We start from the raw sequence: 20,598 nt of genomic DNA, 5'->3' as shown, positions 1-20,598 counted from the left end.
TTAATGAAAAAAAGTTATTGCATATATTGAACTACATAGTGTAGTGATCAGTCAAACGACAGCAGGATTCGAACCCCACCTGCCCAGATGGCAGTCAGGTGAGTGAACCCATACATCACAAAGTGGCCATACTTTACTTTGTCATTAATGGAAAGTCTTGACTACAAATATATAGAAACAACTTAGGGAAAATGTTTCCCGGCCGGGAATTGAACCCCACCTGCCCGCATGGCAGTCAGGTGAACAAACCTCTACACCATGAAGTGATCACACTTTACTTTGTCATTATTGGAAAGTCTTGACTACACAAGGTTGTTTCTATTTAAGGGAAAAATGATTTCCAACTGGGATGTGAACCACACCTGCCCACATGGCAGTCGGGTAAGGGAACCACTACACCATGAAGTGGCCACACTTTACCTAGACATTATTGGAAAGCCTTGACTACACATAGTTGTTTTATTCGTTTGTGGCGTCGGGGCGGGTCGAATGGGAGGGGGTCGTCCCCTTGGCGTCGGTCGGTGACCCGGAAGTGAAACGCCACCTGGCCGTATGGCAGTCAGGTGAACAAACCTCTACACCAAGTGGCCACACTTCACCTTGTCATTTTTGAGGTAAGGCTTTTTTTTCTTAAAAATCGACATAAGGCTTTTTTTCTTAAAAAACGACATTGTATAGTAAGGCTTTTTTTCTTAAAAAAACGACATAGTATAGTAAGGCTTTTTCTTGAAAAAATGACCATGTATAGTAAGGCATTTTTCTTAAAAAACAACATCGTATAGTAAGACACTCATCATGTTCGGCGGGGGGGGGGGACACTCATCATGTTGGTTGAAGGGTGTTCGAGGATTAAGTGTGGAAACCCACATTCAAGGCCTTTTCTTGAAATTATTGGTGCCAATTCCTAATTTGTTTTGTAGTTGGTGCCTTCAGCATACTCTAACACGCAAAACGCCTTTTCTTTAGAAGTGAATGGCATTTCTTAACCTGAAAAGACAGAAATGCCAAATGTTACCCACAAAAACTTGAAACGTTTCTACACAAGTTGTGAAAATTTGAGATCATACCATCAAAACTTGTCAAAATTATTGCCCTTGGAAATGGGATCAAACATTTTGGAGCACCCTCTATATACACATGCACACACTCATACTAGGTGAGTGTTTAGAATAGATGAACAAAAATAGAAAGGTTCCAAGTTTAACTTTTATTCCTCTTCATTTTACTTCCTCCTCTCTAGTCTTCCTGTGTGTGTGTGTGTGCGTGTGTGTATCTCTGTGCATATAGTATTTTTAGTGTGTGTGTGTAGGCGTCGGCGGGCGCTCATAAATTTTCATGGCTTTGTTTAGCGTGTAGGCTGACACGCCGTGCTACCTCCCTCCATGGCAACACACACTACTTCACACACACGTGTGTAAACTGTGTAGGCTGGTTGCTTCTTAATGAGCATTTCAGCAATGGCACAAAGTGCCAAACGGCTGCAGCTGCTCTGTAAAAGTCCAACTTGCCTCGTTGGTCATCATCATCATGATGATGATGATCATCAGAAAGTCAATAGTCGTCATGTTCAAAGTAGGATGTTCATCCTGTGTGCATGTGTGTTACCGTATCTTGCATAAGTCAAGCAGATGGATCATGTCAGCACCTTTTATGTTTGACAAATATGGAAAAATACGTGGATATGCACATTTGGAACGTGGACAAATGTTTTTTTTCACAACCAAATGCATAACTCCATTCGCTTGTTGTTAAAAGTCCATTGATTTTCGTCCGAGCGTGCATGCGTGTACACACGTGATAGTGTGTCCCGATACAGCTCAAATTAAGACCGTCCATCTCCTGAGGGAGAACAGCACCCAATATATATTTATAGATTTTTTTTCCCTTCCAGAAAACACACACTGACTGTGTGTTAGGAAAGCCAAGTGCACAATAAAGGTCTGGAGCAGATTCCCTAAAATAATCCTCTGAGTCATACTGAATGTTCCAAATGTGTGTACTGTACTTGTACATAGTTTTCCCAAGTGTAGCTTCTAGGTTATTTCCGGCCTTACTTCCTCGTTTAGTTCCCAAGACGTCTGCTAAACTTTCTTTCAAGGTTTTCTGAAAGTATTCTGTCTCGTTATGGACGCCTACTTGGGTCTTCAAAAGGGTATCCAGTGTAAAAACTCAGTCGAACAAATCATGCAAGTGACTCACTGTGGTGACCAATGTTCCCTCTAAGCTGCGCTCATGCGCAATTGCGCACTACTCTCGTCTTCTCTGCGCACAGCAAATCATATGGAGCGCACAAAAAAAATCCCATTTTTTTCCCACTCATCCGCCGGGCCGCCCATTCATAGATATTAATCATTACATTTTATTATTACCAAATCATTTATGTGTAGTAGACATGCACCTGCTTATGGCAGGTGTGATACTGGTGTGTGCCCATAGCGGAGCAATGATGATGTTGCTCAGACTAGTACTCAGTGTGCTCAGGGAGGTTGTCTTTCTCCCCAGACAAACAAAAAATTAGAGGGAACATTGGTGGTGACCCATTCATTCATTTGCTGAACCGCTTTATCCTCACTAGGGTCGCTGGGGGTGCTGCAGCCTATCCCAGCTGAATTCGGGCCAAAAGCGTGGGACACCCTGAATCATTAGACTGACAACCATTCACCCTAACACTCATACCTAGGGGCAATCTAGTGTCCAACAAGCCTACCAAGCATGTTTTTGGAATGTGGGAAGGAACCAGAGTACCCGGAGAAAACCCACACAGGCCTGGGGAGAACATCCAAACTCCACGCAAGTGGACTGACCTGGATTTGAACCCAGGACCCCAGAGCTGATGGCGGTACGACTGAGTGCGACTGGTTGTTTGTTTGTCCTCTAATTTCAATCATAATTGTTTCAAATCATCTTATTTTTAGTGTTTTTTTTGCAGGTTTTCATTTCAACTGAACAAGACAAATTTTACCCAATCTGGTGTCTACAACGGTAATCCATTAATAGTCAAATATTGCTTGTTTCAGGGAAAAAAACCTCATTGGTTAAAGTGTCTATACTGGAAAAGTTGGAACAAAAACCTGCACAGCCAGCAGCCATTGATGACCACATTGGACACAGACAGAAATATCAATGTGCCAGTCAAGGTTTGTGTTCATTTTAACGCAACACGCAAGTAAGAGATGAACATTTAGAAAAATGTAACCTTTACTTATTTACACATTGTACAGAGGTACAGAGTGACAAGTCTTATGTACAACACAACCAGAATCTTAGAAACCCCTGAACTTATACACAAGTGAGAGCAAGAGCACACACATACCGTTTACAATCACACGCAACCACAACACTAGTCATTGTGTTGGACTGTGTGTGTATGTGTCAGTGTGTTTGCATCCTGGTCGAAAAAAGAGAAAAGGAAAAAAAACCAACAGAAACACCAGCACAGTCATGCAATTTGGGAAAAAAGTGAAAAAATTGCCAGTGATGGTACAACACAGACCCACACACACACACGCAGCGGTGTGTGTGTTGTGTTACATGAGTCGGTCAAATGTTATGAGTGGGATGAAGGGAAACAGAACAGAAAAGTACGCAGAGACACACAAACTTCACCCATTGTCTTACATAAATGCCTGTTTGGTGTAAAACACACACACTCACACAAACGAGGTGAAACAGCACAGACTCCTAGTGAAAGAGTACCCGGTGGGCGGACTCGGAACCGCACACTCATTGATTCCCATGTGCGAACTACCACTGACATCACAGCTGGAATCTAAATAAATTAAATGAAAAAAAAAACCTCACATGAGAATCTAAAACATGCTAGTTTATCATCATAAGAATAAAAAGTTGTCATTGAAATGAAGCATTTAGACCATTCAAATCCAAACAAACCCAACGCAAAGAACAAAAACAAAAATGCCTGTACATAAATGTCATAATATTGCAACCTGATATTGTGCATATTACTCACACTAGGCCATTATGAATGTGTGCAGCCATCACATGAGATTGTACACAAGGATGCTGGCGTGTGCACGTGTGTGTCAGGGTTTGAGAGGATAGTTCCATTTGTTTTTATCCTCCAAATCCTGGTTAGCTCCCTCTTAAAGTCGTCAGTGAAGTCTGATAAGTATATCGTTTGTTAATATTATTGTGTCTCAATTGAGGGTCAGCGTCCTTTGCAGGATCCATATGAACGCCGATGACATCATAAGGTTGTCCTAATTGGAAGGTTGTTTTTTAAAATCGAAATAATCATCAAATTTGAAGAAGATGTCATATCGCCATACAAAAAAAAATGTTGCCCAAATCACATGCTACCTTAAATGTGTCCCTCAGATGTTGTCTTTGAAGACCTATCATAATGTGACACCATTTGAACATCGTCTTGATTGGAAGAATGCTGCACTTGTGGGTGTAAGACAGGTAAGACATTTTATATCAATTGCTCCTTCAAATATTTTTTGATGGCCACTTTTAAAAGGGAAATGAAACCAAAGCTCTGGATTCAAGTGCAGCCTCTTACGGTTGCATCTAAAGGAGGATGACGCCTTTACGATATAAAAACGTTTCAAGTGCCTCATTAAGATGCCACATTTAAAAAGAAATGATCATGCTATGGTTGATTTGTTGGGATGATGGTGTCATAATAGTAGGGGAAAAAATCTTCAATTGAAATCTCCTTCAAATACATTAGAATCTTCAGCTGCATCTTTAGGAGAACACATCTGAAGGCAAATGACAATAACTCCAACAGAAAGGCTTTAATAGTTCAACTGCATCCCATAAAGTTTGGATATGAAGGTAAATTGAGTCATAACAGCACTTAAATCATGGGTTTTAGGAAATATACCCCTCTCTGAGGTTGTATTTGAAGGCTGATGACATCACAACACTATCCGTATGAAGGGACGTTCCTAGATACGCATCAGTTGGATACAACATTTGAAGACAAATGGCATAATAACCCATGCAAAGCCGTCTCAATCCAAAATAGCCTCTGAAAAATGCACCAGAGGGCAGTTGAAGTAGATAAATCGAAACAAAGCCTATCCCAAGACCCCTTAAACTTCATCCTGCAGCAGCAGCAGCAGAATTTGAAGACGGATGAAATCATAATAAGACGTAACATTGAATTGAGTGCCTTTATTCTTATTAAGGAGGATGGCTTCAATGAAGATGTTATTCTAAGGTGAAGTGATAACACTATATCAAAGGTGCCTTTATTCAAGTACAACTTCTAAATGATGCATATTAAGGCAGATGACACCATAACACTTATTTTTTTTAATCTAGATATTTATTTAGTTTTATTTTAGGTTAGGATCTAAGCCCCCTCAATCGGGACAAAGGGGTCGGTCATCCACACCCTGGTCTCAGATACTGTGTTATTAATTTTTTGTTGTTGTTTGAGATTCCATGAAATGCATTGTATCTTTGCATTACAAATTTGGCAAAAAACTGACTTTTGAATCCACTGCTAAGCTATAACTCCAAGAGGTCTACGCACTCTCGTACGCACGTGTAAGTATGAAGCCACTAAAAAGAGATATGATTCTGTACTTGTTAGATAACACTCGCCACCACAGCCAAAAGAAAAAGAAAAAAAAAAAAAGAAAAAACATCAAATCCAGCGAATTGTGTGAGTATCAAAAAGTGTTTGTTTTTGGTTCGTGTTTGGTGGCAGGTTAGAAAATGTACAAAGTGCACAAAGGCTAGACTAGCTCGCTGTATCAACACACACACACACACTCGTGCACACACACTCGCGCACACACAAACTCGCGCACACACACACGCACGCACACACACACACACATACATACACACACACGCACACACATGCGCGTGCACCGACACACACTTGCACATTTTATGCACACGTGTATGTGTGCTTTTGCGCATATATAACCCTGCATATGTGTGTGAGAGAAGTACAGGGCAGTTCAGGAAGCATGCAAGTGTGTGACCTGAAGGCTAGGAGCTAATGAGGAAGGAAGCTAGGATGCTAAATGCTATATAGAATGTGTGTATGTGCGCGTGTTAGTGTGTGTGATGTCAATCTTGGATTTCACATGAGAGCAAATATTTACTGATTTAGTTTGGAATGTTTGATTGGCTGACATCAACATCATCAAACAGTCTTTCCTCATGTGTAAACAGTGTGTGTGTGTGTGTGTGTGTGTGTGTGTATGCGTGCATGTGTGCATCAGTATGTGTGTTTATATTGGGTTGTCGAGACCCCAGAACACACAGCCACCCCCAATTGTTGAGTTTGTCGTTTACTCCTGCATCAAGGCTGTGTGTGCTTTTACAAGACACAGAAAAGAGGGCCGGGGGGCCGGTTAATTCCCCTTGCTCCCGGAATGGCTGGTGAGAGGGTCAGGGGTCCAGCGTTCCAGAATTGTGCGTGTGTGAGAGGGACAGGACGTGGAGAGTTTTACACGTCAGACTCGATACTGGGCATGCGTCGGTACAAGCGGGGCCGGTTGCCGCCGGCGCTGGAAGCTCGTGGCGCCGTGACGTAGCTCATGGGCTGGGCGGCGGGCGGCATGATATAGGCCACCATAGGGGGCTCCTGTTGGGGATAGAACATTGGCGGGTCCACGTGGTGGTTGGCGTGTTGGCCTCCGTGTTTGCCCAAGGTAAGCGAGAGAGGCAGGCGTTGCTTGTAGAGTGGTCGGGTGGCGGTCTGGGCCAGAGTATGGGCATGAACGGCGGACTCACGCTGCGCTGTGCCGGCCGCCGACTGGAGGAAGGGGTTGTGCGAGGGCCTGTCGGGGAAGAGGCTCTTGGAGCGGCGGGGCAGGGGGAGGGGGGCGTCCAAGCTGTGGTGGTGAGACGGCGAAGGCGAGGGCGGACTCCGTCCACTGTAGGGTCGGTCGGAGCGCATGGTCAGCACGTTGGCATAGGCACCCTCGTCCAGGGTCATCTCCCGGTCCAGATCGGGGAGGCCCATTCCCCGCAGGTGGGTGACGCCATCCGGAAGCACGTTTTCGTAAGAGTGCTGGCGACTGAGCTGCAAATGCTGCGCCACGGGCGAGGAGGCGGCAGTCAGTGCAGACGGCGAGCAGGGTGGCGGCTCGAAGTGGCTGACCAGGTCATCGCCCTCGCCTACCATACCCAACTGGCTCTGGGGGAGGAAGTGCGCGAACATGTCGGCAGCATGCGAGTAGTTCAGGTGGTCCTCGCTGATATCATACAGGTTGCCAAGGTGGGCGCAGGCATCGCAACGGGCCTGCGGGGAACGCACCGTGTATAGACCCGAGTAGCCACTCAGCTTGGTCAGGCAGGAGCGGCAGTGGCCCGGGCGCACGCCCTGGGAGCCGATAGCCGAACCGGGGGCCTCGAATGAGCTGCTAGACTTGTCCTTTGCGCTGGTGGGAGAAAAACCAAAAAATAGTCAAATGTAGTTGGAGTTAGAATTAAGTTCTAGTCCATACGTTTCCTGTAGTCGTACAAAGCCATGCGTAACATTTATTCATTCAATGTCTCAAGCGCTTATCCTCACAAGAGTCGCAGGGGGTGCTGGAGGCCTATCCCAGCCAACTACGGCCACCAGGCAGGGGACGCCCTGAATCATTAGCCATCCAATCGCAGGGCACAGGGAGACAGACCACCATTCACACTCACAATTATACATGGTGGCAATTTAGAGTGTTCAACCAGCCTACCAAGCATGTTTTGGGGATGTGGGAGGAAACCGGAGTACCTGGAGAAATCCCACACAAGCCCGGGGGGGAACATGCAAACTCCACACAATAAGGCCCCATCTGGGATCGAACCCTCGACCCCAGAACGGTGAGGCCGATGCACCAACCACTCATCACTGGGACACCCATGCGTAAGACTGTCTCAAAAATAAAGAGCACTCCTTTTGACATTGGAATGATTTGTACCTGCTGTGGGTGTAGGTGCTGTACTTCTTGTCCTTCATTGAGTGCAAGTCTGCCTCTGCACTGTGGCTGTGGTGCAGCAAGGACGCGCTTAACTGCAGGATGGGCGCATCACTCTTGTGTGAGTACGTGCCATCAGTGGGGAATAGGTCGGGCGGGTACGGGCATTCGTCGCTGCCCCCTTGACTGTCGCGCTGGTACGGCGGTGCCGACTGCAGGCTGGCTTGGTCGGAATCGATGGAGTAAATCTTGGCGCCGTTGGCTCCTCCGCCGCCACCTCCCCGCTTCCTAAGATGGTTCACGGACTTGAACCCGCTCCTCGCCACCATGGAATCGGAGTCTTTGTGCGACGCGGGCCGGCTGGAGCACTCCGAGATGTCCGAGTGGGGCGGGGGTGGCGGTTCTTCCGGGAGATAGCGTTGACTCTTCATAGACGGCGGTGCCGCTGCTGAGGTTGCAGATGGGCTAGGGCCGCCGCCCGGTGCTGCCCCTGCGGGCTGCGTCTTCAAGGTCTCCACGCTTTTCTTCCAGAGGGCCCGGGGCTTAGATGGTGGGCCTCCAGTTCCGGGGCGGGTCTTGCCGTTGTCGTTGGTGACGGACAGCTGCGGGTTGTTGGTGGGGCTCGTCTGGTGGCCAGGTGTTTTCTGCGGAGCCGCAAAGGGCGCCGCATTGTTCAGGAGGTTCTTGTGGCGCCCAGACAGAGACAGGAAGGCCTGAGGACCACCAGCGTTGCTATAGAGACCAGGACCCTTTGGAGCGAGGCTGTGCAGCGGGTTACCTAGGAGACAAGGAGAGGTGGTGAATGTGCGCGTATGCGCGCCCACGCCCACCGCAAGTGTGTTTCATCATTGATTTGAAACCCTACTCATTCCGAGTCCTAATTCAGAACGCTAGCCTAACAAAGGCTTGAAATCCTGAATCGAAAATCATAATTAGAAATGCTCAACTTGTTAAGAAATCACATCACAGTCCTCAAAAACTAAAGCTTTAAAACCCTACCCTGGCTTGAACCTTTTAATTTGAAAGGAGGAGCAGGAGAACATATTCCTACATTTGTCACCCAGGCTGTAAACCCTAATCTAAAAATCACAACCTTGCTTTGAAAGAGTCTGGTGTGAAACACTACTTTAAAATCCTATGCAGTCTCTAAATCCCACTGCCAATCTCAAGCCCCAAATCATAAGTCTCTTTGGACTTGTAAGAGTCCTCCCAACCGCCAACATGATAATATGTGGACCCCATGAGACCTTTTCCGGTCATGACGTCAAGGATGCTGGGCTGAACCACCACCGTGTTGCGTTTAGGCGACGACATAGCGAGGGATTTGGCCGACTTGAGCAGGTGTAGCATATTGGCCTGAGGGCTGAAGCCCAGCTCGGGTGCTTTCTTCTTCATGTCGATGTGAACGCCGTGGATGCAGCTCCAAATGCCCTAAAGAACAAAAAAGGGGCAAAAGACAAGAGATACTTCACCAAAGACTTTTCTTTAGGACTTCATCTGGGTTTAATTGAGGCAATGATGTCAGCACGGGACGCCTTTGAGTGCAAGGAGATGTTCCTCCTCCAGACACTTAAACTCCATGCCATCACACTGTCACACACAAGGGCGCTTTTTGTAAAACACTTGACGTGTGAAATGCTGTTCATCTGGAATAAAAGCTCTGCAACACCCTTACGACACATGAATAATGAACTCTAGATGTGGTCACTTAGGTGTTTGCGTATGCGTGTGTGTAAGTATGTTTATGCACACACCACACCTGCATCACCCCCCCTAAAAATGATGCATACCCTGTCTCGCATTTTTGTGATGGAGAAAATGTTAGTCTTTAGCTTGTTTTAAAGCCCCACTGCCTGCAGCCATAGCCAATTGTCAGGTTTGCCGTTTAAACATCCATAAAAGCATGTAGAAATGAAGAGGGACGACATCCTTTTGGATTTTCACTTGCGAGGAGGACGGTCATTGAGAAGCTCTTGTCACAATTCCCCAATGGCGTTCTGCCCTTGCGTTTCTTTTGTCCATTTTAGGACGGAGCCCAGAAACCCCAAACCGAGCCATCTGCACGAACGAGGAGGAGTACCCACCCCAAGAGCTACACCAAAAGAAAGTAGGTGGGCCAAACTTCCTACCTTTATATGATATTTTTCAGACTTTAAGTTGCACTTGACTATAAGTTGCACAAGCCAAATAATGCACAATGAAGAGGAAAAAAAATATAAGCCATACAAACATATTTCAAAGTAAAAATAGTTAATTAGAAAACAATAGGCTGCAGATGGTGATCAACACAGCCCAAAACATCATCAACTGCCCCTACCTACCCTGCCCAGCTACTACAAATCCCAGTGCCTTAGAAGGGCAGAGAGCATTATAAAAGACAATACGCATCACGGCTTCCACCACTTCAACCTGCTGCCTTCTGGAAGGTGCTACAGAGCCATAACAACCAAGACAAACAGACTCAAGAACACTTTCTTCCCAAGAGCTGTCACCATACTACACTTGAGTTCTGCACCTAGGACCTAATCAAGACTTATCACCACTACTTATACTACTTATTTAATATGTTGACCACTTATTTAGCTATTACTATTGAGTGATTATTTATTCATCATTACTATACATTGATCATCTGTGTGTTTGTTTCTTTGTTGATGCGTCCATAGACTCAGCGAGTGGTGCACTCTCAACAACTTGGGGCTCAACGTCTCCAAAACCATGGAACTCATCCTGGACTTCAGACGGAACAAGCCTGCTCCGCTCTGCTGACCTCACTTGTACCTACTTATTTATTGATAATGTATTTGTCTGACTACTGTTGTTATTTGTGCACTATGTGGTGAAAGCTTTAAATCTCATTATACTTATGACAGTAAAAGCATTCAATTCAATTTGATCCTGACTGGCAAACATTAATTTGGATAGTCAGGTGAGGGCAGTGTAGTGTATGCGTTGAAATAGGATAGCTTGGTCACGGAGTAGTGGGACCGCCCCTCGCTGTAGCATCCCCAAACTCTAACGGTGCTATAAAATCCTACGTGAAGAACAGTCCTCACTCACCCTGCTGATGGTGAAGAGCAGTCCGGGACGTCCCGAGCAGACGCCAGTGAAGCAGTAGCGCAGACGCCAGTAGAAGAGATGCTCGGAGATGAAGGTGAGGATGGCCAGCCCCATGGCCGTAGCCAACATGTAGAAGACGCCCGCCATGTTGTCCACGTCCAGTTGACTAGACATCACTTCGTTTTTCTCATTGTGGCAAATACCCGTCAGCCACTGCGCCTCCAGCTCCTCCATTTCGCCTGTGTGGTGGAATTCAAAATAGGAAGGGAAATAAAAAGACAGATTGAGGGAGGTAAAAAGCAATTGCGAGAAAACAGAAGAGAAAGGGGAATTGAAGGCGGGTCAAAGCAGGCGAGAGGAGGAGGCTAATAAATGGACATGTAATGGCACGTCATTGGGAGGAGGCTAAGGAATTGATAGTGATGGATTGATCCTGAACGATCATCACAGTGTGTATGTGACGGTTAAGAAGCACTTTAGTGCTTTTTCCACCGTGATTCTTGTCTGGTCAGCTTCTTGACGTGCTGTCGCATTGCATGTGCACAGGCGGATGAAGAGGCAGTAATGATGATGAAGTATTTTCTTTGGAAGCGTAGGGGTTAATGCGAAGCTAACGAACCGTCGCCAATGATGCCGAGGATGGCCAGGTCCACCAGTCGCTTCCAATAGGAGCCCTTCTGCAGCGCGATGCCGTATCCGGTGGTAGCAAAGATGTAGCCGCTGCCGATTGTCACCAACTTGCAGCCGTCGTCTCGGCCCGCCATGTAGTTGAGCACCGCCGCGTCGTAGATGAAAGCATCTAGCTTCCTGCCCCGAAACACCAGCAAAGCGGACACCATGATGTTGCAATCAATGAATTCCCCGTCAAGTACTAACACGTTTTCGCCACCGCTCAATTTGAAGAACAGAACACTCCTAACTTTTTATTGTGGTTCGAATGCGGCAATTTACCCGGTTTTCAGGCTGACCAGGGCATCCTGCACTCCAGTTTGGTGGTACTTGGTCATATACTGGTGCATGTCCGGGTAGTTTTTGCGGATGTTGCGCTCGGTGCTTCCGTTGGGCACCGTGCCAAATCGGAATGGCGGCGAGTACGAGTAGGGACTCTGAAACTGCAAGAGTACAAGGTGATCAGTCATCAGCAACCTTGTAGTGTTTGAAACATCTGCTGAGACCCACACTTTTATTTCTGCAGTGTTTTTGTGTTTGCAAGCTAAGCGACCCGAGTTCCGCCGGATGAAAGTTAAACTGAGCGCGCCCTTAGTAAAACGATTCCATTTAACAATGACTCAGAGGAAGTGGCTGAACGACCACCCACTGAAGTCTATGATGAGTAAAATTCACTGGCAAAGTTCCGTATTAATTAGAATTTTTCATAATATTCACGCTTGACCAAGTGTTGCCGTTGTGAGAATGAGTCTATAAAAGCGCCAATGCCGCTGTTGCGCCAATTACTGCAATGTTTGGGGCAGTTATGCTACCTTCTTGTCAGAGAGTCCGGTGACCTGGTCCACAAATTCCTCCTGGATCATAAAGGCGGCCAGGTTGGCGGTATACGAGGCCAAGAAGATGACGGCGAAGAAGGCCCACACGGACACAATGAACTTGCTGGTAGTGCCTTTGGGGTTCTGCACCGGAACAGAGTTGTTGAAGACCAGACCCCAAAGAAGCCAAATGGCCTTGCCGATGGTGAACGACGGACCATGGGGATCTGGAAAGGGCCAGAAGAAAAACTTTGATACACTCTGGACGCTGACCTCTGTGGGGTTCAAGTTTGTGAAGATAAATAATATTCTGCCTTGTCAGCTTTGTTCTATATAATGTTGACAAGCTACTATAATATGAGTTTCACCTAAGCTTTAGTGCGTGGTAGATTATAGTCTAATTTATAGTCTAATTTATATTAGTTATATTAGGGGATTTTGTCAGATGTACTGAATGAGATTTTCATTTTTGAAATCAATCAAAAAGTACAAGAAAACTAAGTGAGGAAATAAATCAAATATTAAATGTTTATCAAGAAAATAAATGGAAAAATACTACGTTTAAAATAAAACATAATCAGAATAATATATTGTTTATAGAATTATTTAAAAAAAATACACAAAACTTGAATGTAATATTTGCTATATAACTAGAAATAGTTACAATCACCAAATGTATTCCAACTATAAAAATGGAACTAAAATGAATTCAATAATGAAAATGATCCCTTTCTTTTATTTTGAGTCAATTTGGCCTGGTTTAGAGTTGTCATCAGTGTCCTACGGGGTCGGCAAATGAGGCAAAACCTTTTGCAACAATGAGGAAAAACATCATTCACATCAAATGAGGCTAAAAATAAAATTGTCTAATTGACTCTGGGCTCATTTCGCAGGCGTACGGACGCTTTGGGAACGTATTAGCAACAGACACTTGCCAAAAGTCAGCGTAATAATAGCAACATTGCCGCACCTCCGGGGGGCCGAGTCAGGAAGGAAGGATGCTCGGATGCCTCTCCTCTGCGTTGGTACGTTTGTGCGTCTTTGTGTGTTCATACCTTTGCCTTGAGCCAAATTGCGGTTGAAGCCCAGCGGAGAGACAAACTCGAAAAGGAAGACAGCGATGGCCGTGACCAAGAGCAGCATCACAAACATCATCACCCAAACAGATGCGCTGAAGGGCTCTGAGGCAGTGAGGGGTCAGCGGTAGGGCGCAGGGGGGGAGATGAGGAACGGAGGAGGCCAAAGGGGAGAACCATGAGGATGGAAAAAGAAGAAGAACAATGAAAAGGGAGAAGTAAGAAAAGCACAAGAGTTTAGAGTGGAAAAAGATGAGGGGAAAGAAAGAAGAATGAAGATGAAGAAACAAGAAAAAAATCAAAACAAAGAGAAAGAAATAGTCAGAGTAGTTTTGAAAGAGATTATTTGCATATTTCTTATTACTCCAGAGAAGGCGAGCTAAAGGAGGAGGAGGAAAGGGGATCAAACCCACACTGATTCCGAACCCAGACAAAGTGTGTCTGTGTGAGTGTGTGTATCTGTTAAGTATGCGACTGCTAGGGTGAGCCAACCCTGAAAGATTGCGCGCTGAGGTGCCTCTAATATGAACGCCAGAGATACTGAACCATCACTGATACCCTGCCGCAACACACACACTCAACGATATTTGCATCGCTCAGTGACCCTGTTTTGTAACCTCTCCTTTTAAGCCACCACCACTTCTGTGGCGTGGAACGGTGCAATCTTCTAGCCCGTAATCCTCCATTTTTGTAGTCACGCCAAATTTTCCATCACCTCACAAGAACAATCCACGTCTCTTGTATAGTACAATCAGCCTATATTACAACCCTTTATGACCTAAAGCAAGGGTGTCAGACTCGGGTTGGTTCGCGGGCCGCTTTAACGTCAACTTGATTTCACCTGGGCCGGACCATTTTAGATATAATATTTAGATTTGTTTTTTATAAATGGATTAAATGAACTGGATTAAAGGGCCTGAATATTCAGTTTTTTATAGATCTAAAACAATGTTTATTTTAGCTTTTTTAATATATTTTTAGATTTTACAAAATGGTTTTTGAACTAAAAACACAGAAAAAAATGATTAAAAAATTACAATTATTGATTTAAAAGGGGGAAAATCAGGAAATTTAATATACATCTATACTCTTCATTTTAATTTGATCCTAAAACAGAAAGTCGGCACTCCTGATTTACTTTCCCGGGCCACACAAAATGATGCGGCGGGCCAGATTTGGCCCCCATGCCACCACTTTGACACGAGACCTAAAATATATAAAAATCAATTCCCCCAGGAATACTACAGCTACTTTTCCAATCCAGTCCTTGGATCACCAGTAGCTTTCCCAGATATCTCAAAGAAAATCCGGATTCTTGGTGCTAGTGTACACCCAAAGCACACAGCAACGTACGATTCCCCATTGGATTGAATTGAAAATGTGCGAATACTGAGTGTTTGTGGGTGTATTCACGGGGAATCAACTTCATATTTCAAATGTTTGGTATTTCCAGCAGAATAATAAAGTTTTTTTGTTACCTAGGAAGGCTGATGGTGAGACGGTCCCATTGCTTCGTGACACCATGACGCTGATGCCCGTCTCCACGAACGGCACGGAAAAGTCAATGACCTCTGACCTCTCCTCGTTGATAGTCAAAGAGCCCACCGCCATGGCAGCTTTCTTGTACACCACCTGGTGGGTCATAGGAGAGGCGTACTCAGCCAGAGAAAAAATACTTCATTCTTCATTCATTTTGTGTTCCGTGTATCCTCACAAGGGTCGCAGGCATGCTGGAGCCTATCCCAGCTACCTTAACGCTTCATAAAATGGTCCTAAATATGACTGAAAGATTCGAACACTATCAAATATTAACATATGCGAATGGGTCGTAAACTATTCAGAATGTACGCTGCCTACTGCCCGTAGTTCATTGGCTCCGGCTGTCAGGTCCATGCTGAACATTCAATAAGGTCGAACACAAGTAAGTACACTAAGACAGATGGAATGAGGTTTTTTTAACCACTTCTGCAGAAGGGGAGCACGGAGAGAGAGGAACAGATAGTTCAATCTTCCTGCGCTCTTCACGTGGTCTCCGCCCTCCCCGTACTGCTCCGCAGGTTTTATTGAAATAAGATCTCGTGACAGAAAAATAGGCGGTGACGCGCACGCCTTAACCCATAGGCGGTGTTAATGTAAAATTCCATATGGTTACAAAAGAAACATTTCACACCGGCACCCTCGCGACCCCTGTGAGGATAGGCGGAACGCAAGAGGAATAACATTTGATAATGGTGAACAGTAGAGAGCATTTGTTCAAAAATTACAAACCAAAATATCAACCTAGCATCAGCAATCACTACTGTGATACAATGAAAGTCAAACTATGGATATAATATGGTCATGCGAGTCCTTCTGCCTATCCTGGGGTTAGTATTGCACGCTAACACCTGCCAAAGGAAGGAGAAGGCGATACTCATGCAGTCTTTCTTTTCTCTCCTCTCCTCTCCCTCGTAGAGCGAAGTGAAACATCAGCATGAATGTCAGTCAGCGTTTGGGGGTATTTTCATACCGAAAAGGAAGAAAACGCGGTTGTCATCTTTGCCGTGGAATGAACGTATCGTGACACATGACGCCAAGACGGCGCCATGTCCTCAAGGGATGTTTTCTTTTATTACTTTCTGAATGACTTGGTACACTTTGGTGAGGTGATGCATGCCGGTGAAGTAGTCTGTGACTTATTACGACTGGGACGCAGTTCAAAAAGCTGGGCCAAGGGGAGGCCATTAATCGTGAATTGGGATCGATTTGACATGGTGAAATATGAAATGTTTTTTATTGGGTACAAGAGGTCTGTGTGCTGGGCCAAGAAATAACAAGCAGTGAGGGATTAATTACGCTGCGTATCACACATGGAATTGTTTGGAATGTTTATATTATTCAGGCAGAGGTGCCTATTCATTAATTTATATATATATATATATATATACACGCATATACATATACATATATACATATACACATACATATATATATATATATATATATATATACATATATATACATATATACATATATATACATATATATATATTTATATATATATATATATATACAATTTCGTTATACGCAGCTGTTTTATAATGACAATAAAGGCTTTTGACTTGACTATTTGCCTACATATCTTTGCCCAAATGTAAAAATATGTACTTATCTATTTAACTTTTAAGACTATATTCAGCATATTGTAATGAATTATTAACCTCTTAATTAATACTAAAACATATTGGTTAATTTTGTGTTCTTTTAACATCTCTATTTCCAAATGAATGCATTGCTCTCGATCCAATTCCCAACATGCAGTGTGGTGGCCATTTGTGTACAAAGTTATTAATAATTCTCTGTATTATTGCTTTTGTTTGTGGATAACTCTTTCCCAAATGTAGCAATAGTCATTGTTTGGATTGAGCCATCTCATAATTTTTTAATTGACTTTCACTGTTTTAATTCTGCACCACAGACTAAAATACATGGTAGTATTTGACTGCGATCCAGTAATCCATGATGAATAAAATTCCCATTTACAAATGTAGTTTGAGGACTCCCTTGCCAAATGTTCAGGACAGTTTGGCTCAAGGCACTATGACGGCAAGGAAATGTAAATTCGGACCCCAGCTACCCCCAACAGTCGCAGTGGTAGTAAAAAAATAAATTAAATTAGGAAAAAAAAATTAAAGAATGGTAGGTAAATAATTACTATGATTGCTTTGTTGGAAAAGGGAATATGTAGTGGTTGTTGGTGGTACTACTGTATCAGGCACTCTACGTAAAAGACTCTCATCAACGTAAAATGTGCTGCAAAATGGTGAATGCTAACGAAAACGACAATAGATGAGAATTATGCCGATAGTGAGTTTACTTTGTGAGTCCATACCTCTCCCACCATGCCGTTCCAGACGTTGTTAATCTTCTTTCCGTGCTTGCCATTGGTGACCAGGTAGAGGTCGTATGTGAACTTAACATTGCGGGCGATCTTCTTCAAGATGTCTATGCAAAAGCCCTTGCAGCACTGCTTGATGTATGAGCCCCCTGATGTGCTGTTACTGCACACACACACACACACACACACACAGATACACATCATGGTTTTGATGCGTTTGTAGTGAAGACACATCTCGCACATACACTTACTGCGTATGTGTACGTAGTCATATAAGGATAGTGAGGCCTCAGCTGGTTAGGGATAATGTATACGCGGTGTGTGACTGTGTGTGTGTATTGGGACACCTGGGACCCACAAATACACAGTGTGAGGCATGTTAAAAGTGCATTTGATGTGACAGTTTTGCCTCGTGTGAATGACTTCATCACCTGTTATGCCCACATGGCGATGCAATGTGTGACGTTAAAGTCATCCAGTGTTATGCGATGCATGAACGAACACAAGGACACTGCAGAGACAAAACTCCCTCAAAGCCGCAGGTTGTGCTGGTTACTATAGGACAACCAGTTAAAATTAGGGACAAGTCATTTGGTAATGAATTCTTCATGTGAGAAGTGAAGAGTCAACGCCCAATCCAGCTTCTTGGTTTAAGGATGCTACTACTTGAAATTGACAAAATGTATCTTACTGTATTCAATCAGTCTGCGTGACCTCATCACCCTTTTTTGGTTAAATTGATTGTGTGCCAGTTTGGAAGCCAAAGTCTTGCGCTGTTCTCCTGGGTTTTCTTTCTTAAACTGGTTTCCTGATGGGAAGATCAGCGGCTTAACCGGACGGGATAAGACAGGATTCCTGCTTCCATGCTGAACCGCATAGGACACGGAGCTGCAGTTATACGCTTTCAGGGGATAAAGTGAGAGGATCTGACTCGAGAGAAAAAGCGGGTCAAGCGTTGAAGAGGCAGGTAACAGGAAGGCTTGTCAGATTCAGAATCCAAACTCTGATTCTGACATGACTTGTCAGTAGACATCAGGAGAATTCGGCAGGGTTGAGGGCAAAGAAACTGGCAGCACTCCAAATGGGACATGAGGAAAGTTTGGGGAATGTCCCACGAGGGAGAGCGCCTGAAGAAACAGCTTTTAATTTATTCACGAGTTTGGATAAGAAATGGCCAAACGTCTCGTTAGCATCCTTGACCCAATTTGCTTAGCAAAGTGCTGTTGGTTTTAATGTACTTGAGTAATCTCCTGCTACACGGTTGCACATAAAATGGGGTGAAGGAAAAATAGGAAAGCTTAAGTTGTGACGACGCTGTTTCTACACCACATATATGCTTGATTGCACAGGCGCTGCAAGCACAAACAGCTGGGACATGAATATGAATTGGATGATTACGATATGTCCATAGAGGGAAAAGAGCAATTAATAAAGGCAATATTGGGAAAACAAGCCACACTGGAGAGCGTGAATCACAATGAATAAATGCACCGATCATTATTAGCCTTGCGCTTCAGCGACGCGCTAACGGCAAAATAATGGCGCAAGAAACAGATTGTCATGGACCAGTGAGACGGCGCTAATTAGCTGCCGATCATGTGATCATGACCAAATCGCTAATATGTGATAATCGCTCCCTAAAAACATTTCATAATTAATGACAAATCACAGTGCTCCGTTTAATATTCAAATGTCATAATCAAGACAAGTTTGTCGTTTTCTTGGGAGGCCTCATCAGACATGAACGCTCACCAAATTTGGCAAGTGTACTTATACTTAGGGGCAATTTAGAGAGCTCAAACAGCCCACCCCATGCTTTGGAATGTGGGAGAAAACCGGATAACCCAGAGAAAACCCACACGGGAGAACATACAAACTCCTCACAGTAAGGTCGGAACCAACTGGGGATTGAACTCCCGATCCCAGGACTGTGAGGCGCACGACACTTTCACTGTGAAATTTAACGTTGGGACAGAAACATTTTGTTGACACATCTATCAACTGAAACAGCTATAAAATCTGCCAATTTAAAAAAAAATCCACTCTTAAAATTTGAGTGGTCGTTCGACTTTAAAAGACAGACAAAGTCTGCTTACTCTTTCACGTGTTTGCGACAGGGCACCGAGTTCCTCATGCACGTCCCGGTGAGGATGTCCACGTTGTCCACAATGACAAAGGGTTTCTCCTCCAGAGTCACAATGGACAGGTGGTTCTCATCGGCATCCTCGTCGCCATGAGAATTGTAGCGTGGCCACACGGGAAACATCAACGACAGCGTGCCGTTCTCCCAGCGACCCATCTGAAAAGAGAAACTGTGGTTTGAATCCCAATGTACTCCAAAAATATACGCTTTGTACCTTCTCCCATGTCCTCTTGCTGTTCAAGACGATGACCACTAGCTTGGGGTTTGCCTGGTAACCATCGGGGGTGAAAGATAAATCCCTGCCATCGTTCCACACGTGCATCATGTGTCTGTAGGAAACACCAGTTCATCAATCCTGTTATTGACTTTTTATGTGAACATATGCAGTAATGGCTGCCTAAAGTAATGAGCACTTGTAGCAAGTGCCACCTTAATGGTCTGATAAAAAAATCTCCAAGAAAACACAAAAAAACACTTTAAAAAAGTGACTTTTGATGTAGTAAGCTGTGGAAAATCAGAAGAAACCTTGAAAATTTGCATAGTGTGAATATTTTCACACAAGTAGAAGTCGCACAGCCAAACTAGAAAAAAATCTGGAACTTATAGTCCGGAAAATACTGTACTTTAACTATGTAGTTACTGTTGCTGCTTGAATGGTCAGTTAAAAAAAACAAAAGAAGTCAACTTGAAGAATAGAAGTTTTTTTCTGATAACTACAGCAGTCCAAAAATAGGAACCGGATGTAAAACTTTTCAGAATGACTGCCTGTCTTTTTTTTTTTTGCGCTATCCCTGGTGTTTGTGTGTGTTTGAACGTGTGAGAGTGCAAGTTAACTTTGAAATAACAAGTTAAGCGTTCAGTAATCACCACGGGAATGAGAGATCCTCTTCAAATCGATGCTGCCCTCACTCACTCACTGTGTTTGTGTGCATGTGCACGCTAGTGTGAGCTTTTTGCGTGTGCGCGCATGTGTGTGGGAGGAGGACAAGTCAGAGGGCACATATCTGACCCGTCAACACTGCATTGATTTCTGAGAGTCGCAGCCGCGTTCGCTCTCACTCAA

At 44.3% G+C, this 20,598-nt stretch overlaps 1 protein-coding gene across 3 annotated transcripts in view; it reads right to left on the bottom strand.

Moving 5' to 3' along the window:
* Nucleotides 1-5,781: 5,781 nt before the first annotated feature.
* grin2ab (glutamate receptor, ionotropic, N-methyl D-aspartate 2A, b) overlaps nt 5,782-20,598 on the bottom strand; it is an 89,736-nt gene continuing 74,919 nt past the window's right edge. For all 3 annotated transcript variants that reach the window (XM_077605174.1, XM_077605175.1, XM_077605173.1), the window contains 12 exons: nt 19,750-19,864; nt 19,489-19,691; nt 17,387-17,555; nt 14,994-15,147; nt 13,495-13,620; nt 12,437-12,666; nt 11,907-12,067; nt 11,575-11,762; nt 10,956-11,194; nt 9,143-9,326; nt 7,899-8,673; nt 5,782-7,376 (listed from right to left, as the gene is read on the bottom strand). In XM_077605174.1, coding sequence (XP_077461300.1) covers nt 6,440-7,376; nt 7,899-8,673; nt 9,143-9,326; nt 10,956-11,194; nt 11,575-11,762; nt 11,907-12,067; nt 12,437-12,666; nt 13,495-13,620; nt 14,994-15,147; nt 17,387-17,555; nt 19,489-19,691; nt 19,750-19,864 — 3,481 coding nt within the window. In that variant the 3' untranslated portion in view covers nt 5,782-6,439. The remainder of the gene's footprint in view (nt 7,377-7,898; nt 8,674-9,142; nt 9,327-10,955; nt 11,195-11,574; nt 11,763-11,906; nt 12,068-12,436; nt 12,667-13,494; nt 13,621-14,993; nt 15,148-17,386; nt 17,556-19,488; nt 19,692-19,749; nt 19,865-20,598) is intronic.

This window comes from Stigmatopora argus, chromosome 7 (genome assembly GCF_051989625.1).
Source record: "Stigmatopora argus isolate UIUO_Sarg chromosome 7, RoL_Sarg_1.0, whole genome shotgun sequence".
Taxonomy (NCBI): domain Eukaryota; kingdom Metazoa; phylum Chordata; class Actinopteri; order Syngnathiformes; family Syngnathidae; genus Stigmatopora; species Stigmatopora argus.
Note: the sequence above shows the minus strand (reverse complement) of the source record. Positions and strands in the feature narration are given on the sequence as shown.